The 25,692-nt window shown below is 41.7% G+C and overlaps 2 protein-coding genes across 3 annotated transcripts; one reads left to right on the top strand and one right to left on the bottom strand.

Moving 5' to 3' along the window:
* Window positions 1-200: 200 nt before the first annotated feature.
* c1qtnf12 (C1q and TNF related 12) lies at window positions 201-16,836 on the bottom strand. Its single transcript, XM_070839544.1, has 8 exons — window positions 15,629-16,836; window positions 6,458-6,562; window positions 6,174-6,285; window positions 5,786-5,970; window positions 4,724-4,832; window positions 4,088-4,181; window positions 2,248-2,326; window positions 201-2,159 (listed from the first exon to the last, which is right to left on the bottom strand). Exons 1-8 carry the CDS (start codon window positions 15,806-15,808, stop codon window positions 2,061-2,063), a joined length of 963 nt encoding a protein of 320 aa, XP_070695645.1. The 5' UTR covers window positions 15,809-16,836; the 3' UTR covers window positions 201-2,060.
* Window positions 16,837-18,503: 1,667 nt separating this feature from the next.
* sdf4 (stromal cell derived factor 4) lies at window positions 18,504-23,491 on the top strand. Of its 2 annotated transcripts, none has more exons than XM_070840237.1 (7): window positions 18,504-18,590; window positions 19,383-19,699; window positions 21,183-21,319; window positions 21,439-21,552; window positions 21,682-21,840; window positions 22,847-23,022; window positions 23,225-23,491. In XM_070840237.1, exons 2-7 carry the CDS (start codon window positions 19,389-19,391, stop codon window positions 23,399-23,401), a joined length of 1,074 nt encoding a protein of 357 aa, XP_070696338.1. In that variant the 5' UTR covers window positions 18,504-18,590; window positions 19,383-19,388; the 3' UTR covers window positions 23,402-23,491. The 2 variants fall into 2 exon arrangements, with proteins under 2 accessions (XP_070696338.1, XP_070696337.1); XM_070840236.1 differs by lacking the exon at window positions 18,504-18,590 and adding an exon at window positions 19,018-19,038.
* Window positions 23,492-25,692: the final 2,201 nt, after the last annotated feature.

Below are 25,692 nucleotides of genomic sequence, written 5' to 3'. Positions count from 1 at the left end.
AAGTTTTGATGAACTCCAGTGAATGTTTTCATGAATTCATCTGAAAAAGAAAAGAAAGATAAATTCTGATAGCAATTCACTAAAATTTGCATCATTATTTCCCTCATTGAGCCATTAGTGTGTCATCATCATTCATGTCATTATTATGTGCAGACACCAAATGACAACTATTTTAAAAAGTTTAATTTCAAATTACAACATAGTATGGGTAATAAAAAAATAGTAAAAAGACATAATTTTATTCTTGCAATAATCTGTGGTTTCAACAGTCCATGAGAGTGTAAATCAACACGTGATCCATACATTTCCTGAAACATAAATACCATATCAAATTTCAAAGCTTTCCAATGTTACAGGTGTATCAGTTACGATAAATTACAAACATCTATATGTCAAAAGAAGAAAGCAGTAAAAACAGACAGATAATAAATGATAACACAAAGGCAAAAGTGGACTTAATGCTACTCAAAAAACGTCCTCATACAGTTCTCTTACAGTCAAAAGGTCTATCTCCATTTGTCCGACATGTTCAACCAGACCAAGGGTGTATTCACATTGTCACGGAAAAACAGCTTTTGGACGTGCCTCCTCCGTTATTGTTTATGCGGTGTGCTGCGACGGCTCTGCACGGATGTCTATGGTGTGCCGAAAGTTCAAATCCATTCAACTTTGACCTGAGCTGTGAGTCCTGTGAAAGCCTAGGACTTTCCTTCCAAGGATAGTGAAGGACGTCCTGCCAGTCAAACACTTGATTGGTTAGGTTTAGGCATGAGGAGTCAGGTGATTAGGGTTAGGGTAAGAATTTCATGGTCAGGCCAAACAGAAGCAGAGTAGTGGACTTGCCTTCACCATCCTAGGAAATAAAACACATCTCGAAATGGTAGACATGCTGCACAGACCAATGTGGAACATGCAGTGCAAAACCATTGTTTTTCCATTGTAATGTGAATATGCCATCTGAGTCTACAGCCATGCTAGCGGCTCTCTGAGGCAGTACATTGGCATGCTAACATGCTAGCAATGACAATGCTAGCATGCTAATGTTTAGCGGGTATAATATTTTCCATGTTTACCATCTTAGTTTAGTGTGTTGACATGGTAACATTGATTACAAGTCTTCCTGAGGTGGACATGAACACTTGAATCAGATTTTAGTTCAGGCAGTTCATTGGATGAACATAAAATCTGATGCTGCAATATTTCACTCAAAACCACAAATGTCAACCTCTTGGTGAGGCTAAATGGAAAGTCACCATCTAACTCAGTAGATTTCATTATCTGGGGACCATGAATTTCTGTGCGAAGTGCCATGGTAATCCATCAAACAGTTGTTGAGATATTAAGTATATGTGGTGGGCTGAACGACCAACATTGCCATGCAGAGCCTTGCCGCTGGCATGGCTAACAATGCAGTAATAGTTATGTTACAAAACATAGAATTACATATGTGAGACATCACTTTTCCAAGAGGCCATCTTTTTTTTTTTTTTTACTTGTGAGGCCATTTTCTCACTATTGAGCATGTTTCCACTGTCCAGTGTACTCACAGTCTATGTACCATATAACATATATAAATGTGAGATTTAATCCATGATAAAATAACTATAGTTCATGAGTGTGTACATAATACATCATGTAGACAAAAAATATAAACATGTCAGTATACATCAAACACAACCGGACTTTTTCCTGTTCCCCAGATCTTCCAACATCTTTCCAGAGAACATCAAAAAAATTGATATTTGGTTTTACCGTAAAGGTGTTGAACCACGATGAAAAATATACTGAAACAGACATATTGACTGCTTTATTTTCAGGTTATTTTACTGGTGAAGCAACAGGCATCCAAGTTCCTCAGGGAAGTGGCAGTTCACTGTGAAAAACAAACTCAGTCCTTGAGTTCTTCACACTGTCCTTTCACCATTTGACATGCAGTCAAGTCAATGTCAGCCTCACTTCCTTCCTTCAAGCCTCCCCTGTGGTTTGGTCCTGTGTGGTGGTGCTCATAAGCAGTCCATTAAAAAAAGAAAACGGCAGCAGAGGACAGCTTGGATTTGGGGCTATACACCAAGCAGCATGCCCATAAAATCGGAACCGTTCTGTATTGTAATGGAAGCGCCTGCTGCATTATCCACAAATATGGAGGTGTACTGCCCAGCCTGCAAAAGAAAGACATACAGCTGTGATACAGAAAGATCACACAAATGTTTTTTTTATGTTCATGTGTCTCTTAGTGCTGCTGCTCACCTGTAGCTCCAGCAGCCCCTGCACACTGACTGTGAATATCTTGCTGTTACTTTCTAATCCCACAATCATCTCCAGCGAACTGCAATCATAAAAAAGGACATTTCTGAATAAATTATGTGTTTTCATCAATTGAAAATGAACCAAAATGACTATTTTATTTAAAGGAATAGCTCAATAGTTGGAGATATAATTATTTGCTTTCATACCTGCTAGATGAGAGGATTGACACCACTGTCATGTCTGTACAATATAAATCTACCACCACCAGCACTTTATTTATCGTAGCACAAAGGCAGGATACAAGGGGAAACAGCTAGCCTGGCTTTGTCCAAATGTAAGAAAATCTGCATACCAGCACAGATTTTTAGTGTTATTATAAATGTCAGTGAGATTTTTAATGAGGTTTTCTTACTTCAGAGGAAACAAAATGTGTTAAGAGGTGATGGTACGCTAGCTGTTTCCACCTATTTCCAGTCTTTATGATAAACTAAGTTAGCCAGGTGCAGTTGATAGATTCATACACAGTGTGCAAACATGACAGTGGCATCAATGTAACTCTCAGCAAGAAAGAGAATAAGCAACAAAACAAACAAACAAACTTTTCTTGAACAGCTTAATGCTCTCAGAGTCTGTATAGACTGTTGTAACATCACTGCAGGCTTCAGCTACGCAGTGAGAGCACTGGCTCCTGTTAAGTGGAAAATGCTACATTTTTATGGCAAATCAATCATGTTTGTCTTCACTCTAACTGCCATCACAATGAGCCTCATTTCACATTCTCTGCATTTTCATGTGTGGGAGGGCGAGACTGGCTGGGGCTTTGGCTCAAAAAAGCAAGGGCCAAGGGCTCTTTTGGGTTAGGTAACCCATCATAATAATATTATTTATACGTTCCCCTCATTGTACCAAGCTAGAAGGGAGGCTGTGGAGCTTTGTGCAGTCTGGGAGAGACTTCAGGGAGCAATTCATTTCAGCAATTTATACTGACTTTATGTAAATAGAAATTTTGAAATATTGGAAAGTACTCTGAACCGTTCCCAACTGGATTTGTAATTTTTCGCCATGCAGGCCCCGCTGTATTAGATACTTCATTATCTGTCTCTCGCATCCCAAACAAGGGCATTTCACTGCTGTGCTGCTGAATGTAACAGGCTGCCTGAAGTGTCAAAGGTGAGTCTATAAAGATTAGTTAGGCGACAGGGACGAGGGCTCTAAGTGAGAGTACATTTCCTTTAAAGACCTGCTCTGCTTTTATACAGGAAATGCCGAACCGGTTCCACAGAATGTGTAACACACAATACCTTTAACAGCTCATAAATTCTGACGAAAGTTAAGGCAGCATTTAACACCAAAAAATGTCACTGTTAGAGGGTGGAGATAAACAAATTGTCAAAACAAGAATGTCAAGAATGCAAAGTGTAGTCGGATTAATTACTTCCCAGTATCAATTTCATTAACTTTTAGAGGTCGTAGGTGGCATAACTTACCAGCACGTGTTATAGCCATGATAAATGAAAACCACATGGATATAGGACGTAGGGTGGTAGGTAGGGTATATGTGATTTGGATTCAGTGTGTTTACATGCACACTAGTATTCTGGTTATAAATGTGTTTAGGAGTATGTGTTGCGCATGTAAACACCACATCCTGGGTTCAGAAACCTGGAGTACTCCTCTAGACATCTGGATACTGTAACTCTCTATTGGTGCAGAACATAGTGGCTGAGATGTGGAGGATTCAAGACAAAAATGCACACGGATGATCGAAACCTGAATTAGGATGATGTACACAGGGATACTGGTGCGCATGCAGACGCACTCAGCGGTGCAGAATACCTACGTGTATCTGTGGCAGAGCGATTCGATGCAGATCAGCACCCGTACATTATCCCTGGCCTTGAGCTGGCTCTTGCTTCTCTTCACCTCATTGTGGTCTGTAAGAAGGCAAAATGTTCACAATCACATGAAGATTGGTGGTTCCACAATACCTCCGAAAAATATATTGTGATGTGACCCCTCCCCTTAACAGTGACTGTCCAATCCCAAGCCCTGCGTATAACTAGCACATCCGCTGGACTATCAGGGCAATAAAAGTGAAAACTAGTTTTAAACTATGGACAAGAACATAACATAAGCAGCCAAACAGGGTTAAGTTTGAACAAACTAACAGTCAGATCTGTAATTTTTCCTTAGCCAATTGTCAACTACAACAGCTTTAAGTGTTTAATACAGACTGTATGTAAGAAGTGGACGTAGCCACCGTTGGTTTGTAGAGAGCTGTTCTGAAGCTGTGAGTTCAGCATTTTCAAAATCACCATCTTGAAGAAGCTACATCAGCTTCTTTTATACAGGCTGTGGTGATTAATCAATACAATAATAAGGCACAACCTTTGGCAGAGTCAGGACTATCCCTTGACTCTTAAGGCCTTGGTGTGTGTACTGCAATAGCCCATATCAGACAGTTACTATAATTTACCAATGTGGACATTGGCAGAGAACTGGTAGATCCCATTGATGGGAGCTGTGAATCTCCCGGTGGATTGGTCCATTCCCGACCCTCTGAGGAATGCTCCTTTGGCCGGTGGCTGAAAGCACAGAAAAATATAATAATATGTTTACATTTTAGAGCGATAATACACTGAATCACCCCCCCACTTAAACCTCTGTGAGCACAAAACAAATGCTCAGCTACAGAACAGAAGGCAGATACGTAATGTCTTGCTAAAAGGCACTGTAGCATGACTCCTAAAGGCCGGGCGTCAGCATTTAAAATGGTAAAAGAAAATGTGTCAGCAGTTACAGATTAGAGGCTAGCCCTGGGAGTTGTCAATATGTCTTCAATCTTACAGAACCACATATTTGGTGTTTGTTCCACTTTCTGGTGTGGCCAGGCCCCAAAAAGTCCTGGATTCTGACCCGATTTTAATATTCTGCCCCCTCCTGTTGCCCCTCATTGTTTTTCTCTTTACTTCCAACTCTGCAAAAACATGTAAAATATCCATTCCAAAAACATAGTAGCACATCTATTCAAACATAGTGCTGTGTTAGCATGTTACATACTTTAGCAAAGCTTAATCCGTCTTCCAGCCTTGTCAGCCCATCCCAACAGGGCATAGTTCTTCCACTACAGCATGCCGTTTCGAACAGTGTCTATTTCTGTCCTCTCCACACTTTATTCCAAGTCAGAGACAGAGTGCCTTTTGTGTGCCGCCCAGAGAGTGATGTGTAGAAATGAAAAAAGTAGATATTTTTGACCAAAGAGTCAGTCTTAGTCTCAGAGTGGCAGCGCCTGCTTTGCCTGCAGTGCCAGTTACCAGTGAGCGGATGATCCTCTCATAATTCCCCTACACGCAAACTGAGGGATGATTACCAAACACTTGCTCTTTCAAACACAGTTAAGACAGAGAAGCAAATGGGTCAGAAACAAAGCGTGTAACCATGCGGAGGAGGATTAGCCAAAACCTTTCTTTTTCAGCCATGCACATGGAGCGAAGCTGAACCAGTTCATAAACATTTACTCAGTTTCAAACAAACGTACTGTCTGAAAGTTCTGGAGCTCCACCAAAGTCTTCTTGTCGACCACCACAGGTCCCTTGAGCTTGCAGTGGAAAGCCTCCTCTATTCGCCGGTAGGAGGTCATCCCCTCCAGGGTGAGGAGAGCCGTAGGTAGCTGGCTGGGACTGGTCTGTCTCTCCAATGCTGCTGCTCTCCTCTCTGTAGCCTCTGACAGAAACACATCCAGGTTATTACAGTGCAGAATGAGTTAACGCTGATTTTTAAACTATTCTTTCATGGCAGTGGGATGAAATACCAGAAATGGACACAGCTGAATGTTTAACTGTAGGTTATCTCTCTATGACAGAACAACTTTGTTGCTTTAAAAAGAGCTGAAATGTGTCTGTGCTGGAAAATCAACAAGCTTCTACCTTTAATCATTTCTTTGAACTCCTGGAGAAGAACTTCCTGGGTCACTTCAGCCCCAGGAGAGCCAGGAGGTCCCTGTGGGCCAGGAGGACCTGGAGGACCAGGTGGGCCCGGCTAGTGGAGGGAAGACATACAAATCATTCACACCAAACTCGATGTGAAAATCATTAGACAAGTTTGTCTTATCTACTGGTTACTGCAGTAAATAAGAAAACACACCAGTGATCATTAAATGTAGTGTTTTTTTGACTAAGTGCAGGACACACTGTCCATCTGCTGGATTTACCAGGGGTCGTTTGCGTTTGCGACACTTTCCAGGGAAGTTGCCAACAGGTCTTTTGACAAAGTCCATCCATGATCCCAGTGGATCCACTCTCTGGGTATCAGAAATCTGCAGCAGAAACAAAGCAGAATATTTTCCCACATTATTTATTAGTCCAAAATAAGTATTAACCAATACTAAAGGAAAATGACAATCAATATAGGATGTTGTGAAGTGATGGCACGCTGCAAAGCCATTTATTTATACAACAATGGCAGTTTAATGACAGTATATAACAAAATAAATAAGACAGGATAAAACGCATATACATGTCCTGCTATAGAAAAGCAAGATTGAATAACCAGGAACATATTTCATAGATGCAGACTTTTCTCCAAAGCCACCACCCTGTGTTTTCATTCAATAATTACAGCCTTTAAAAAGTGCTATTTACCAGATTAATCATATATCTTATTTTTGAATAATTTTACCCAAATGGGGCATAATGCAATGGAAGCTAAATCGAATGAGTCATTATTTCTCCCTTTAAACCATCATCGGAAAATCTTGCCCCAAGATACAATTAAATGGTGCCAGACACCAAAAAGGGTCACACAGGGAAACCTCTTTCTTTCTGTGCCCAGTCGACTGCAGTTGCTCTAAAAGGCTTTTGCAATTTGCCATCTAAGTTTAGTCACCATTCTCCTCCGAGAGGCTCACCTTATGCTTATTTTTTCATTCCCTATAATTCACTCAGGTGCCACGTCGGGTCTTATTTGCGCAAAAGACGTGGATGAATGTAAACAAACCTTGTCAAGTGCTTTCTTTTTTCAGCACATGAAAATTTCCATGAGCACTGTGGTGAAAAATGAGTCTGCCTGTGTATGTGTGATGTAGATTCTGTGGATTGCAGACTCAATTACTGTAGTTTATAACAACATGTCACAATAGCCAACACTTTCTCCCTCGCCAGAAGTCATGCTAGTGTTTTCTTTTATTAATATGGCTTGTGTGAATAAAGTTATGATGGGAAATGTAATAAACAAGATAACAAATGTATATACAGCGTGTATACCAGGGCGACTTATGATTTAAGATTGTTGTTTCCTAATCGTGTATGTGCTCAATGTTCTTATCTGAAATAACTCATTCATAATGAATTACTGTATAGGAGACTGGGATCTGTTAGGGAGACAAGAAACATTCTCCGAGAAGTAACATTTGTATGAATAGTGCTAAACTGGCGTGTTTTCATTTTGGTAAAATGCGAGGCAGAATGAATTCCAATTACAGCAAGCTTGAATCTTAGCCTAACCCCTCCCCAAATGTCAAGTGCCTTCAGTTGAGATAGAAGAGGAGATAAAGACGAGCCATGGAGGTGAGCTGCCTGAAATGGAATTTGTTTAGGTTTGGCAGCGGGACATGGATCACTTATCTGCAAAACCAACATGCCCCTTTCTTCACTGTCAAAGACTTGCCTCTAGTTCCACCGCAACAAAGTAACCCCTTGTTTGTCTTTTCAATATACTGGAATAAAAACTGTTTTTTGGCCTTGGAATTTGCAGCAGTCTCTCTCTCTCTTTCTCTTTCTCTCTATGACTTTCTCTTCTCTGTGACAGCAGACAAAATAAACAACTTAACAGGCGCTGCGCCGGCTGCATGTTGGATCGTTCTGTGTTTTTGTTGTGATTTTGAGGCTTGGAAACAGATAAAAGAGAGACTGATTTGGTCAAGACAAGAATACTTTGACACTACTCAATACTGTTTCCATAAGACTGGGAGCCTGTTGGAAAAACTTCTTTTTCTTTGCCATGCCAATTTTTCATACTCATTAACATAATAGTTCTGTACGCTTTATAAGAACAGCTCAGACGTTTTGGGAAAAAAACTTTTTTGGCAACTTGAACGTGGCAGACGAGTTGTGGACAAAACACTGACGTATCATCACCTTTGTGATGAAGTTGTTTACTTGTTCGTAAACAGCTACTTAGTTCCACATCCAGAAATTATAAAGCAACATCAATATTAATTTGATGTTTTAGGCCACCTGGTGAGTCAAAGTCAAATTATCACTCCCTTTTAGCTCTGTTTTGGTCTCCGCCAATTCCTCATAGAAATACCTGTTTCTTTAGATGCTAATTGGTTTTAAAAGTTGCTTTCTAGCATTGAGTCAAGTAAAACCACGATACCACTTTCATATCTGTTCGTTCAATGTGAAACTGCAGCGAGCAGCTAGTGTCCTTAGCTTAGCTTAGTTTAGCTTAGCTTAGCTTAGCATAAAGACTGGAAATGGGGAAACAGTTAGCCTGGCTCTGTCTAACTGTGATCCAATTCATCTACAAGCAGTTTTTAAGCTCACTAATTAACACATTTGATCTTATTGATTGATTACAGACATTTTCCATTAACATACCAGCTCTGTAAGTTTGAACAAATATGAACATGTTGACAACTAGGGCTTGCCACAGTGCTGCGGTTGGACTAGTACCCCTTGCCTGTGGCAATTTGAGTTTATTTCCACTAGGATGGATTGTAATACTGTGAATCATCACCTCAGACACTCTTAGACAGCTCAGTATGATATAAAAGACAGCCAGTGGGTGCTGATTCTAAAAAAACATCAAGGTTTCACATTTTTTGTGTTTATATTAAGTATCCTAGATCATTGTCTTGCTTTTCCAGAGATATGAAACAGTGCAAGCTGGCCCACACATGTGACTTATAATTACACATCTTAGCCTTTCCGTACATAATAATAATAAAAAAGACAGCATATCATTGCCAGGAAATCAGCCATACCCTGAGCTTGTTATCCTCTTTAACACACGCCATTGTAATTAAATCATTAGAACCTTGCCCTTAAGGATTTTCTGTGCTCAAGGAAGAAAGGCTATGACCAAGGTAATTATTACCTTCATTTCTGTGTTAAAAATAACAGCAAATCACTGTATAAATAGTTTAATCGTCAGCTTTAAGAATGTTCAACTCTTTCCATTTAACAGGTTGTCTTTTTATTTCAAGCAACTGCACTGTCAGAGCATAATATACACCATACAGTGACAGCTGGGATAGCTCACACAACATGCCAAAATTTTGATTCATTGTATGCAGGTGAGCCTCTGTCTCGACTGAGAACATCAAAGGCTACCCACAAGCAGACGTGAAAACCATATTGCTCGATGACACAGAAAATCCTGTCAGAGGCGTTCAATCTCTCACTCGCTGCTATTGACTGTGGCGTAAAGTAAACTGTGGATTCCCTCTCGTAGCTCTGTATCAGCACGTACAACTCGTGAACAAAGTGGAGAGGGAGCAGATCCAGGTATCAGTCTGAGAGTTGATGAAGAACACCAGGGCTCTGGCTTTGATCATCGCTGATGTGTGAGTACCTCAAAGTGGCCTCGTCTGTCAGCAGGTGTGAGCGCACGCCTTTTCAGCACGGACCGAGAGAATCTGTCAGGTATTCTGTCTAAAGGTGAGAAACTTTAAGTCTCCTAGACAGTGTTTATCCTCATCGATGGGGCCCTAAATCGTGACACATTACTGAGGCTCAGGTCTTAAGAATGGGATGCATTGTGTCCACGTTTTGGAAGTATTCACACCTTAGAAGGTAAAAGTTCCAACACAACAATGTAAAATTGTACCATTAACAAATAAAAGCCCAGCTTTTAACTTTTTATACACGTAAAGGTACAGAAGTATTTTCAACAAAATCTGCTTTGAGTATAAACGTTCCTGTTCTGATTGATGAATCATAATATGAGACATTTTGACATTGTTAACACTGATCCATCAGTGTGTAAGCAGCATTTTTCTTTTCCAGCTGGGCGAAGAGGAGCTGGAGCTAAAGGAATAGTGGCCAGTTAGCTTAGCTTAGCATAATGACTGGAAACAGGGGGAAGCAGCAAGCCTGGCTCTGCCCAACAGTTACAAAATCCTCTGAGCAAAGACTCTAGTGAGTTATTGCACCCAGCCAAGAAATAGTAAGACACATAAACCACCCCTTAAACTGCAAATTGTGATTTTTACACTTGTATGGATTAAACAAATGAGATATGGCATGTTGGTTTGTGAGCTGTAGAGGTTCTGGCAGGCTTTTTTTGCAAAGCTAACAAGCTGTAAGCTGTATCCTTATGTTGAATGGATAGATATGAGAATCGTCCCTATATTTTCATATTTTCATTGAAGTCTCTGTCAGAAAGCCAATAAGAGTGTATTTCCCATAACGTCAAACTATTCCTTTAACTTCTTTATTTACTGTCAGGTAGTTCAGCTCAGTGGCTCCCAACCTGGGTGCCCCACCCAAGGGTCATAAGTTAAACCTGAGTGGCTGTGAGATGATTATGGGGGTAGGGAAAAAGAAAAAATATAGTTCTGCAACACAGATATATTTTTTTGTGAAATACTCCATAATTTCACCTGTTTGGGCCTTGAACGTTTATTAAAATGAGACCATATGAGAAGTTTAAAAACGCACAGGATCCCCAACTAGACACTTTTTACAAGCTATTGGGAACCATTAGTTTAATCTTTAACAATGCATTGTATCATTTGTCTTTTATGCAAAATCTTACTCTGAAAACCGACTATACCTGTCAAATAAACATAGTGTATTTGTAAGCACTACATTTGTGTCTGAAATGGAGTGGGGTTTTAGTGCACAGTAGCTTATAATGGAATTAAAGTGCAATCGCCTCAAAATTGTGCCCGAGTAAAGTATTTGAGTAAATCTACTCCCTGCCCACCACTTATTGCGCCTAGTACTTAAGGCACACAATAAAAGTGAATAGAGTTTGTTTTATTAACCTACAGCACATTGAGTTTTTGGATCAATCAGCTATAATCATTGTTGATCATTCACAGAAGCCTGTGAGATTTTATTACCCATAAAAGAATGAATAATTCTTCTTCATGCACTGCTTTAAGTGTGTTTGTCATGTAGTTTGGGGAAAATTAGGTTGAATTTATTTGAGGCAATAAAATGGAAAATATTTCCCCGGGGCAGTGTGCCACCAAAAACACAAACACAACTGTTAAAACATGTCTCTGGGGCTGCAACCAGATACTGAAACTCTACTCCATTGCAGGCAGCTCCTGAATTCTTCCATGTGTACAGTTGAACTTATCTTGTTTTCCTTTATGTGTTATCTGTTTTCCTACCTGTCCAAACATACTAGACGACATGAAACTTTTTGCAGCTGATAAAAATGTTGCACGGGCAGGTTTAAGGTTGGACAGGATGATGGAGAGCCTTCTATAATCCCTTGTTTTTACATCCCCGTACTGCTCCCTGTGCAGTCATCCATGCATGGGTGGACAGGCCTAACTCTGGGCCGATCCCACCCCGGGAGGCAGGGATCCCCAGGCTGTGTGGGACGAAGGAGATCCTGGTAACCTGCGTGCATCCCAGTCGTCATGCATCCACCCCCGTGTTCCCCATCGCTGCACTTCACAGAAACAGACTGCCTTGAGGATTTATCGCAGAGGAGCTAAATACAGTTAGGCATGCGATGTTGACTCCATTCTCGTCTCACTGTGTTATTACTCAATTGGCAAGCACTGTGTGCAAAAACATATACTCTATCCCACTACAAGGACGCTGCTATTAGTTGAACAAATGTCAAAGGAACAGCATTTGGAAGTGTAAATGAAACATAGTTATTATATAATGATATAGTTGAAGATGCTTCTTTTAATGTGGTCTGATTTTAACGTCAGTGTTGTCCCAACAAAGGTTTGTATGCATTTATTATGAGTGAGAGAAAGTGAATAAATTTGTGTTTATGCTTGAGAACTCATCAGAGACCTCTTGATGTAAAAAGGCAATATAAGCAGAAAAAAACCTCGAGCGCTGTGTCACATCTGTTTTGTGTGCGAATTATGGCTTTGAAATTGGAGTGAGTGCTCATTTTCCCTGTGGTAGGTAAAATGAGCTGTTGAAAAGCTCCAGTGATCCAGTTCCATCTCGGGTGCACAGGTTTGCCCCATGGTTTGACTGTAGGTAGACCATTTCACGTTGGGAGTCATTAGATCCTCCTCATTTTATATGATTTAGTTGTGGTTGTGCATTATGTTACATAAGTGCATGCCGTAAATCTTTCTTACCTTTATTATGCAAATAATAAAGGTTGGTTATGACTTACTAGTAGTAGAAACATGATAGGTGGTGACATAAACAGGGGTGCACAGTATTAAGTGAAACTGTAAAATTGTTGTACATGATGTACATTTTAAAAAACAACATGTGATAGAAGCCGAAAAAGAATTACATTTTTAAAAAATAAAGGAGTAGGTTGGCATTTTGGGAAATATGCTTTCTTGCCAAGAGTTGGATGAGAAGTTACAGACACTCTCATGTCTGTAAGTAGGTAAATTAGCTTAGCTTAGCATAAAAGCCGGATCAATCTGAAGTACCACCCTCCGTTATCAATAATAAAATAAAACGGCCATCCTATGTAGATGAATCAGCACTATGGCTGTTTTTACTTGAAGCCATAGCTATATTATGTGTAATGTTATGTTTTGCAATATTCTGAAATCACGGTTTCAGGAATATGACCGGCACATGATAAGAATCAGGCAAGATTAAGGGATTTCTATAAATCTGGCATCGATCTGAAGCTATTATAAATGAAACAAAATCCAAATAAAACAGTCCCTCTATGTCTGCGCGGTGAAAACACCACACCATGCAGTTTATTTTACTGGCAGATTTTTACATGTAACAACAAAGAACTGTTTATTATTTGTTCCTTTTACGCCGCCTTTCAGTTGATGTGAATGTTGAATAAGCGTAACCTTTTTGGTCGCCTGACATGTCGAGTTCACTATCGTGCAGCACAGACTGCAGGTAGTTCACACCATCGGTAGAGTGTGAAAGGTGTGTGTTCTCACTTTGGTGCTGTTTCCTGTGGGACACGGTCTTGTCCCTTATGTGTGGGTTGATCCAAAAGGTCCCACACACTGCTGCATTAATCATCACTGGGGATGAGAGAGAGGAAACAAAAACCCTCGCCTCGAGCTAAACCCAGCCATTACTCAACACGCCAGGCGTGATGTTTGACTTGACTCCCTCAATTACAGCCATCACAGATCCCTCACTGCTCTCAACAATGACAGATTCCTCTCATCTTCAGAGTGGAGAGCAATAAGGCTGACGTACGTGCACCTTTGACATGTTGCTCTAAAATTGTACATGTGATGGTTCAGAGAGATCACAGTTGTTTGAAATGTACCTCAGTTATCATCTCATTAAAAAAAATTCCACTCCCAGCACAACTCCACACCTCACTATTGTGATCACTTTCAAATGGAAAATCTCCTGAGGAATGCAGTGTACGACTGCACGCTGCCAAAAGCCCACACACGGGATTGGTCAGATAGAAAGCGAATGCCATCATAAGAACTGTTTCCACTGGGCACAAGGGAAAAACATGTAAATGTGGAGTGTAAATGTTTGGCTTGTTTGAGAACACAAATTTCTTGCCAAGGCAGCTCCAACGGACATGTTGTTTTCTCTGGGACCTAACAGATGTGTAATAGGATAAACTTACAAACTACCCAAGAAAAGCAGCCACTTTTCATGGTGTGTGGCAAGCGCTTTTTCTTTTTTTTTTACTCGTACAGAAACCCAGATAGGGTGGCACCAACAAATGCAACCTTGAATACAACCACTTCCACAGATGTCAAGCTGAAAGCTCAAGTTCTCATCAGAGGTGACAATGTTTGGCAAAGACACTATCTGGCATAACACTGCGTCTTAAGAGTGATTATGTCATTACCCTCTGATTGTGGGAGATGAGATGAAAAGAATGCTAGAGAGGCACAGGGGGCTAATCCTCACCGAGGTGTTCTCTTTCAGGACCCTTTCTATGGGGCTTTGTGAGGGGCTTACACGGCATGCTGCCCCAGTTTTCGGGGCCGCACCGCCCCTATCGGATGTCCCAGACACAGCGGAGTCAGACTAGGCCTGTGAATGACAGAATCAATGGGCTGGGAACAACATCGCCATAGGTCTTTAAATATCTGCCCACCTAACTTTCCCAGGGGTTACATCATGGCAGTGGGCCTATAAGGGACCTCAGGGGAAGCAGTGTTTGTGAAGACACCCGGCTCCCTGTGGGATGAGGCAGAGGAGTGAAATCCCAGTGGGGTGCAATCTTCAGCCGGCCCGAGGGTTGACACAAGGTCATCCTTCATAGCCTCTGCTTTTACAGGGCAAACCAAGTCAAATAAACACCAGCAGGCCACAACCACCTACAATGTGTTCTTAAAGATACAAAGGAGACCTCACTGCCTGGTTTCAAAGGTGGGGGGGAGAAGGCGGTGAAGGTTATGGTTAGGATTCCAGAGACTGGCTGCTGGTAGGAGCTGAAGGCTGGTATATAGGGCAGTGAGAGTCATATGAGAATGCCAACATAATGGGTGGGCTGAAAGCAAAACAAATAGCCTGTTGGAAACCCTCGCAGATATGCAACACCAGCAATAAAGCAATAAATAAGAGAGTCAAGGGCCAACTGTTGCTCCTGAAAATGGAACTGTACCAGTGTAGCGCAGTTTTGCTCGAGGAGCACGTTACTAATGAAAACAACACTGTTCTTCAATTACAGATGACGATGTCTTCCTCTTGTTGTCATAGTAACTATTGTGTCTAGCAAACAGAAACTCTATAAATGTTTTATTTTTCATCCTCAGTTTGTCAGTTTCCAACTCCCAGCTGGAGAGATAAGGCATTTGTTAATGTCTTATCTTAGCTCCCATTGCCAGACACATGAAACTTTACTAAGTCCGGATTTGTTCACATAAGCTGGAAAATTGGTGGCAGACACCCGCAGCGCGCGCTAATTGATGCATTGATCAGCCTTCAGATGTCCACATTCCTTGCATACCTCCGGAAGTCATCCATTTAGTGTTTCACACATTTTGGGTCCGTCTCACGTCTCACTGTCTGAAGCTTGACCTAGTAGGGCACACCTGTCCCCGCCTGGCTTTTACCTTTGCCACAATTTATGAACCCCGCACATGCACATGTCTTACATATCTGCAGGTTTAACTTTAATCTGCAATATTGTTTTTCCACGTGCAATATCATCATATGGAAGTAGCTCATAAGTGATAGGTGGTCTATGTAGAACGTACAACAAGCTTAGACATCATTAACATTTCATTTAAACACGAGAGAGTTTTAGTCAGTACCTTAATGCCTCCACCGACCTCTTCACTGTTGGAGAGAGTAGAATTGTAGGTCTCTGTGTGCTGTGGGGTGGCCTCCTTTGGCCTCTTTCTCTCCTTCTTGGCATCCACCCCATCCAGAAGGACACACTGAGTCCAAAACACTGCAGCCACCACGGCCAGAGGCCCAGCCCCACACCACATCTTCACACTAGTTTTCAATCAGCACCAGAATCCGTGCAGAAACAACCTTTGACTCTTCTGTGGAGGAACCAGCCGTGGGATCAGATGGAATCTGAGGATGCTCGCGAGGCTCACAAACACAAAGTCCCAACGGGGAGAAGGAGACCAGAGGAATGCAGCTTCTGGGACTCCCTGTCCAAGAGACTGTCAGACTGACTGCTGCCGCTTTGCTCCCCTCTTGATGAGCTCTCAGCCAGCACAACGTTGCAGGGGCAACTCTAGCCAGAAAGCCAGGAGGCTTACTCAACTATGAAATGTGTCAAGCAGAATGGTCCAAGGGAATGACAGATCGGCGCAGATCTGACAGCAAATAAACCCATTAGTGAGATTTTTCACGCTTTCTGCTCTGTTGGGGGGTGAGGTGTAGCGAGGGAGGGAGGGAGGGGGGGGGGGCACAGGGGGCAAAAGAAGAGGCAGAGAGGAGGGGCGTCCAAAGCTGAGGGTGGGCTGTGGGGGCTAGAGATGGATGGCAATATTCTCCTTTTCCTCTGCTCTCTCCTGCTGTTTCTCACACTGAGCCGTGGATCCAGTCTCCAGCAAAGTTGTGTGGTGGCTGGAAAAGCTGCAAGATCCACAAAAGTTGGGCTTTCATCAAAAGATGCAGTTCAGTGTTCCAATCAATCTGTCTGGCCGCACACCGTGCACCCCCCCGGGATGCAGCCCAAGACAGGATGGATGAGGTCCAGTTTTGATCTTTGCCCAGCCTTTTTTTTTTTTTAATTTTAATTTTTCCTCTCTCTTCCTTTGCGTTCCTCGCCGCTATCACAGCACTTCACCCAGGTAGCACTGTGGTCTTCTGCTTCTGTCTGACACAGCTCAGGTGCTCCCCACTAACTCCCCCAGCAAGTCATCAAGTCCGAGGCCACGTGCAAGTTTCACGTCAGACAGCAGCGATTTGTTGTGTTGTATGTGTTCCCCCTTTTTAGCCTGCTCCGGTGGACTCCCTGTCCCTCTGCTCTCAGTTGCTCCTTTGCAATGACTGAGCTTACAGGAGGGATCACAGTGGAGTTTTATCATCACCCTTTCTCCCTCCCGCTTCTCTCTCTCTCTCTCTCTCTCTCTCCCTCTCCCACTCCCTCTCCCTGTTTCTCCCCTCCTTGCCTCTATTGGCAACCTTACTGGCTTATTCAGCTCTGTTTTATCTCATAGATGAAATGCTCAAGCTGAAGAGGTTCTTTGGCAGACAAGTTTTATGCGTGTGTGTGTGTGTGTGTGTGTGTGTGTGTGTGTGTGTGTGTGTGTGTGTGTGTATGAAGTCGTGTAACTGTCTGCTAGTGTCATTAGCTCAATATTAGCCCACTCTACCAAAGCCCCGTGTTTAGATCCAAGCAAGAATTAGAAATGGACGTTTTTGTGACCCTTAAGGCATTATCTTGTGTAATCTGCTGCTTGAAAGCCTGCCAAGGAATCCTGATTGTGCCATATACCGCAGTGCATAACCTGTTTGTTGTATTCTGTTACTGTTCAGCAAAATGTCTTACTTTTCTGAGCACTCTGTTGAGAACTAACACTTATATCTTAAGTGGTGGAAATTGTAGGTTTCGGTAAATAACATTTGTGACTGAAGAGAACAAATTGTTGGCCTGCATATTACTACAATCAGCTCATTTGTCCTAAAGGAATTCATCCTCTTATAGGATAAATAACATGTTAGCTCATGAGTGCCTACCAGATTTGCCTTTTTGATTATTTTTTTTTTCTACTTCACAACTTAGATTTTTAGAGCTTTACTGGTCTACTTGGTATATTTACATTTTAACACAGCGCCACCCAGAGGCAGCAGCCTGCAGTACACACAGCCAACACTACCTCGTAAGTATGGCTGCGCACCGGTGACGTCCTAGTTCCTGCATCCGCTGTCTGAAAACGCACAGCAGGTGGCAGCAGCAGCCAACAGGGTCAAGCCCCCACAGAGGAAGAGGACAAACCCGGAAATAGGCTGCTTTCCCCTTTAAAATAAAATAAATTCTGATTGCACGCATTAAAATAAAACACCACATGTATATTCAATAACTCATCGTGTTGCACCACTTTGTCCCTAGTCAGCGTTTTTAAACCATTAAATCACTTTTTGTAGCTGGCTCATCTTTCTGTGATTACTTTTATTTGTTAAATTAAGCATTTATTTCTGTAAGCTACCAATTTGAACCATTAAACCACTATCTAATCACTTATCCGTTATTTTTAGCTGTATGTTTTCACCATTTACAAATTACCTAAGGTCTAGCCATCTATTTTAACCACTTATACATTACTTTTAACTAACTCATTGGGCCATTCATCCACTACTTTTAACTTACTACATTTAACTATTTGTCCGTAACTTTAGCTAACTATTTTAACCAAGCTTTTTTCAACCACTTATTAATTACTTTTAGCACTATTCTTACCATTTCTCCATTACCTTCAGCTACATTTTAGCCATTTATTAATACTTTACATTAAAAACTTTTATTTGTCCATAAGGGCTTTACTTTGAAAGTACCAACCGGAAGTCATACTTGTGCCTTTGGTTGTTTTAGCTAACTTTGTGCTACAGAGGTTAGCAGTTAGCCAGCAACCACTTCAACTGACAGCTTTAGTGAGTTAACGCTAAGCGGAGCGTCGACAGGCCCTTTCCAGCCGAGCCGCTCCTCTGCCCGCTGGTGTCTCACACTGAGCCGTCCCACATTTTGGAGCGGGGGTGTCGTGGAGGAGCCACGTGTACAGGAACTGACAGCTCGCCTGATTGGATCCACCGCAGGTCTGTTTGACTAGGAAGTCCAGCTAGCTTTAGCCAGCTGGTACCAACACTGCAGTTAGCCAGCTGTCGTTTCCAACTTCCAGACAGTGTCGTCGTTAGTCAGCGTGTTTATCGGGCCGGTCATCCTCTGTGAGTACTGTCCTCCTGCACCGCTCATTTTTAGACTACTTCCTGAAACCAGATATCGCTAACCTGTAGTGTTTCATCAGCTTGCTTGTGTTAGCTACTAAGCTAGCTGTAGCCATCTCCTGTCCGTGAGCTAACCGCTATTTAACGTAAAGAGACCTTTAGTTGCTGGTTGGTAATATTATGGTGGATAATGTGAACGAGGTTTGACAGCGAAGGTGTCCTTTTAACCTCATCTAGTGCTCACAGTACACATTACATCTCACTACAGCAGTATGGAGGCGTTCATGTCTGTACCTGCTAAACCGTTTCATTAATGATGGTAAAATCGCCAATTAGTTAACCAACTCCTGCACATATGACTTTTAAAGTTGCCTGTTCTGTGTTTGATGGCTAATGCAGATTTGTGTAATTGGCTGTGCTTGTGTGTGTGTGTGTGTGTGTGTGTGTGTTTCTGGATGTTTTGTAATGACGTTGACGTGAATGAGATTTTCCGGTGGGCGTGTTGCAATTTGGAAAATCCGACATGACCTGAAGGCAGCACCGTAAAACTCTACGTGTATTTGATGATGTGCTTCAACATTATCTTGGCTACCTCCACTTCTTACTTTTTACTGTCAGGGAGTTCTTAACTAATCCTTTACTTTTATATTTACCCCTCTACAGGCAGAAATGGCAGTTTGGAGAAAATCGTGGTGCAGAAGTCTCCTGGCTGTGTCTCTGCTTTTCTACATCCAGCTCCACACCATGGATGTGCATGCCCGGCCAGCCAACATGTCAGCCTCCAAAGATAAGATCGCAGCCAGCAAGGACGAGAACGAGATTCTTCCCCCAGACCACCTGAATGGGGTGAAGATGGAGATGGATGGCCACCTCAACAAGGACTTCCACCAGGAGGTTTTCCTTGGTAAAGAGATCGAGGAGTTCGAGGAGGACTCGGAGCCAAGGAGGAACAGGAAGAAACTCATCGAAATTTTCACCAAGTAAGATATTCATCTTTTGAATCTCAGTCAGGAGTTGCAGCATTCCAGTAGAGTATAGCTGCTGATCCGGTTCCTGAGAAGTCACCACCAGGAAGTCCAGCTGCAGCTGCAGGACTATAAATGTGTGAACTTTAGACTTGCAAAGAGAAGTAAACCTTTGTGAGTGAGAAATATCCTCTATGCTGTGATAACTATTCTTCTCACTGTTAGAGGAAGCTGAGGTGTGCTGCATTTAGATGTGCTTGGTGTGTGCTAACATGGGATTGCAAAACTCACAGAATGATAGAAGTAAATTGTGAAGCCCTGGGATTATTTCCTATGAGCCATTTACATCTTTCTAGAGGGCAGAATCAAGACATCGTGAAACACCTCCACAGAAGAACAAACACGAGACAATGTGCACTTCAGCTGAAATAATGATAAAAGTAAAGGAAAATGTATCGAAACTACTAAAAACTATCGCAGTTTTCAACTATTTCATACTGAGCTGTAACTATTATTATTTTCCTCATAGATTTATCCGCTGGGTATTTTCTTGAACAATCCATTTATTCTGTATTAACAGTCTCTAACAGAGCTCAAAGTGACACCTGCACGTGTCTTTGTGGCCCCAACAATCCAAATCTCAAAGTTATTCTGGTAAAAAGCAGCAAACTGTCATATTTGAGAACCTGAAACCATAAAATGTTTCAGCTGTTTTTTTTTTTACAATTCGCCATGTTTTAAAAGTTCCTAATAAGTCTTGTATGTTAAATGATGATCTGATTTGTAAAGTAACATGTGACTATAGCTGTCAGACAAATGTGCAGTAATGCACAATATTGCCCTAAACTAAAAGATAGTGGGGGAGAAGTGTGATTTTATGGAAATACTCCGGTAAAGTATAGATATATCAAATTTGTACTTAAAGGGATAGTTTTGATTATTTGAAGAGAGACTGAATACAAAGCTTATCCATAGTTAGTGTGTTACCCTCTGACATTATAAATGGAGCGTACATTTAAACTGATTCTCTTTTTTGTTAAGGAGGCTAAAATGATAAATAGGTTTTTCATAGTAAATAAACCTCATACAACTCCACTTCAAATAATCCAAACTATCCTTTAGAGGTAAGTACTTTATTATATGTACTTGGGCACATTCCACCACTGTGCATAGTATACAGTTACATGGCAGGGTGCCATTGTCATTGCAGAGAATGATGACAGTGGAAAAGGCTGCTGCATATTTTTAAACTAATCCGTCTCCCTGACTTGGCAATTGTCCTTTTTCGGGAAGAAAAGAAGGCGACAAAGCCTCATTATTCTTCTCTTGTTTTACCTTAGATGGTAAGCTAATGCTAATGTTAATGGACACAAGCCAGACAGCTAGTCATTGCAGCTCATAGTACCGTATATAATTAGCAAGTTAATGGAGCAGTGACTGTGTTGCTGTTCTATAACTCAAGCCAAATTACCAACTCATTTCTTTGCCCCTCCCTCAGAGTTGATTTCAACAAGGACAAGAGTGTCAGTGCCAAGGAGATGCAGCGCTGGATTATGGAGAAGACAGAGGAGCACTTTCAGGAGGCCATGGTGGAGAACAAGAACAGTTTCCGTGCTGTCGACCCAGACGGCGACGGTGAGAGAGAGAGAGAGAGAGAGAGAGAGAGTGTGCAGCACACTGTCTGTCTGTCCTAAACTAATATATACTAGTGTTTTCTGTTTAGCCCAAATCCTCAAGTCATGCTTTGTCCACAGGTCACGTGACATGGGATGAGTACAGAGTAAAATTTCTGGCCAGCAAAGGTTTCAATGAAAAGGAAATTGCTGAGAAAATAAAGAATAATGAAGATCTGAAACTGGACGAGGAAAGTAAGTACAGAACTACACGGAACATGTCGTAAACTTTTGGAGCAAAATCCCAGAATATGTGCTGCAGATATCTATCTAACATCTGTCGCAGTATAACTGGGTTGGATTCTCCTGTCTTCATCATTGCAGCTCAGGAGGTTTTGGAAAGCCTGAAGGATCGCTGGTTTCAGGCTGACAACCCCCCAGCTGACCAGCTGCTGAATGAGCAGGAGTTCCTGTCTTTCCTTCATCCTGAGCACAGCAGAGGCATGCTCAAATACATGGTCAAGGAGATAGTGCGCGACTTAGGTACGTTTTACTCACCCAATTGTCTGAAAACCTGTGTTACCATTTTTTTGGGGGGCCGACGAGGCAGTGGAGACAAACAGTCAACACAATACTGGCATTAATGCCTTTTAAAAATTGATATTGGGAACTTAAAGCAGCACACAGCAGCTCATTTGAACATCCAGCAATTATAGAGTAGCATTAGCATGAAGAGTCATATGTGTGACCTCCTGAGGGAAATATGTGGTGTTCTCCAGCTCGGCTCTAATCTTGTCTGTCTGTATGTTGTTGGACAGATGCTGAACACTGGGTTTATAGAGAGGGCTTTGCTATTAAACAGCTGCCTGTTGCTGCTGGAAATGATACTAATGAGAGCAGTGAGAGTGAACCAAAACAGTAGAGTCGCATGCTGTAAAACCAAAAGAGTACACACAGTTATTTGGTCCGTTGTGTGTGTCGTATCCATCAGTGTCTTCTGTGTTTACATGGAGAAAGAATTTTATTCTCTACTCCCATGAGTTGACCTGGTTTGGTATCTGAGCATGTGAGCGTTGCCAGTTTGGCTCGGCTGGTGTCTGGGTCATGTAAACCATCCTCATACTTCCTGCTCACTTTATGGTTACGATGTCTGCACTGCATTTGACCTCAGATGGAAAACATGGTGCAGAAACATGAAAGTTGCAGGGTATGTTATAAAATAGTGACAACGGTCTGTCACATGTTCCCATGGCTCAAGGTGACATCTTTTAATTATGGCAGAAAAAATGTTCTGAACCAAAACAAGTCAATTATCATATAAAAAGGCTAGAACCAGGACATTTTTGACATGTTTTTCTTTAGCCTTCTATTGACTAATTGTTTCAGCTCAGGTATGTGCCCGAAACAGAAGACATGGTGACGAGCAGTACTTGATCTGTTACATCTCATCTTCTAGTTAATAAATATAACTGTGGGTGATCTGTGATGATCTGTGATGAAAATGTATAAACGGGGTAAAAACCAGATGTTCACTGTGCTCTGCTTGTAGACCAGGACGGCGATAAGAAACTGACGCTGTCAGAGTTCATCTCCTTACCGGTGGGCACCGTGGAGAACCAGCAGGCCCAGGACATCGACGACGACTGGGTTCGAGAGAGGAAGAAGGAGTTTGAGGAAGTCATCGATTCAGACCGTGATGGCATCGTAACCATGGAGGAACTGGAGGTATGTAATGAAAAAGCAAAAAATCCTGTTAGTCAGATATTTATTTTTTTGATACTTTAAATTTGTAGTGTCTGAAGTTTTTTAGTCAGAACGGCTGAAGTTGTGTATGAAGTCTGTATTTAAACTTGAAATATCTTAAGTTGGTTAAAAAGGACTCCATAACTGTTTCTTCCTCTGGTTTGTGTACCTGTGTGGCGTACAGGAGTACATGGACCCAATGAATGAGCACAACGCTTTGAACGAGGCCAAGCAGATGATTGCCGTCGCTGATGAAAACCAGAATCATAACCTGGAGCTGGACGAGATTCTCAAGTATAGCGAATACTTCACGGGCAGCAAGCTCATGGACTACGCCAGAAATGTTCACGAGGAGTTCTGAAGACAAACGCATCCGCCCCCTCTCATTCCGCTCAGCAAAGCAGGGCGACATCCTATATCTGCTTCAGGGACAAGTTTGGGGAGGAGTGACGGGGACAGGGGACGGGAGGGAGGGATGGGGGTGGGGGGGGACACATCCTAACCTAATACTAGGATGATCTAGTGTGCAATTCTGTGTTAAAATGCCTAGCCTCAACGGCTTCTTTCACTGCTGACTAAAAGTAACACATCCTTCCTTCAGCCCTGGACTGCTTGCCAGCCGTCAAAGTAAACGCGGTCTACCTTCTGTGCGACATTCAACTGGTCTGACTTTTGAATGTGTGCCACCGCAGCAACTCCAAATTCATTTGTGTTATTATGTGAAATGTGTGTATATGAGGATTTTTAACCCTGACTAGATTCTCCGCTACCGGCGCGGAGAGACTGCGCAGCGCGGCGAGCGATCTGCTCTGCAGGATGTGTTGTTTTTAGCTGGCGAGTCTGTAAACAGTGTAAATATTCATTGTCACGTACCGATGCCTCTGTCAGAGAGCACAGCTGAAAAAATTAAATATAATGCTGCTGAAAGAACCCTTAAATAGATATATCATTATAAAAAAAAAAAACATTTACTGGTGCACAAATACCACTACACCCCCCCTCCACATTCAAAAGGTGATTTTTCTCATTAGTGGTGTACAATTCCACTAGTTTCCATCACAGATACTATCCGTCCTGCTTATCAACAAGCTATTAATTGTAAAAAATAAAAAAAAATAGAAGCAAAACCCTAAAAAACTGCCTCAGTAACGTACAGTAATCCTTCCTAGCACAGACTTTTCATTAATAATTTATTGTCCAAGTGATAAAAACCTAAAATGTAAGCAAATATAATAATATATGAGAACAATGTGCCTTCATCACAGCAGACATTTTGACTCATTGAAGGAGAAGCTCAGGTGTCACTGATAACATTGACGACATTAACGGAATTAGTTCCACCTGTGTGTGTGTGTGTGTGTGTGTGTGTGTGTGTGTGTGTGTGTGTCAGGTCAAAATGTCTCCTGTGGTAAATTCATATTGTTTTGTTCTTGACTACAAGCAATTTAGTTAAGATGTGGCTACAGATGGATTAATTTATTTCACCTGTATAGTTTGGTTGAGCTGCATCTGTGAACATCACACAGGTCTGTACTTCTTTTATTGCTCTTGCAGTTTGAGGCTGGTCTTGGTGTCTTTGTCCTGGGAACACAGAGGATGGATGGTCGCTCCTCATCATGTTTACCTGTTAAATTGTGAATGCTCTCGGTTTAATTCGAACAACTCCACCTGTATCTTGTTTTCAAATGCATGAACATGGAGTTACATTCCTCCATTTTGTTTAAAATTTTCAATGACCTGTGGCGTGTTCACATCCTGCTACAGGCCTCTGTGTCCAGTCTGGATTGTAAGATAAGATTTATTACAGAATGTGACACGGCTTTATAAAATGCATTGCGAATAAACTGGTAAACAATAAATATTTCTTAACAAGTCAAGAGCACCTGGATTCCTTTAGTGTTAACTTATTTTTAAGGCTGAAAGTAACAATTACTTTAATAGCCAATTAGCGTTAATCTTGAAAAATGACAACAGCTTTGAGCCAAAAAATGGTCCTAAATTCAAAGATAATACATTTATTATCATTTAAAATAAAGGAAAGTAGCAAATATTCAGAATTAAGAGGTCAGGATGAGTAGTGTTAAAGTTATTGTATTTTTGCTTCAATTTGGCATTTTTTCTAATGTAACAATGGCAACGTGTTTGACCCGACAATGGCACTAGATGAAAAGAGAGGAGGCTCACCGAAGCAAATTAATTTAATCTTGTAAGGAATATTTTTGTCGCATGAGATTTAAAGGCAACCTGATGGTGAGCCCACTTGCCTTAACATTTCACTGCAAACTACAAATGTCAACCTCCATGGTAGAGTAGTGGCTAGAGTAGAGGTCGGGATCACCAACTTAATCATGATCCATCCAAAGATGTTTGTGAAAACGCATAGCAATTAATAAAACAAAATACTGCCATCTCTGGAGCTGCTTTGGCTAAAAATTACACTTAATCATCAGCAAAGTAGTTGACATTTAATTTCCTGTCGATCAACTAATGGGTTAGCCGACTAACAGTGTGACGAATGAAAGAGAAGGTTTACACGAGTCACCAGAACCGATGCAGTTGTCTTTGGCATGACAAGCGTCCGCAGGGATCAAACACATTTATCTTCCAGAAGATGCTCCTCTCTGTGTTCATTATGTTACGCTCCGCTCATAT

This window comes from Pempheris klunzingeri, chromosome 11 (genome assembly GCF_042242105.1).
Source record: "Pempheris klunzingeri isolate RE-2024b chromosome 11, fPemKlu1.hap1, whole genome shotgun sequence".
NCBI lineage: Eukaryota > Metazoa > Chordata > Actinopteri > Acropomatiformes > Pempheridae > Pempheris > Pempheris klunzingeri.
Note: the sequence above shows the minus strand (reverse complement) of the source record. Positions and strands in the feature narration are given on the sequence as shown.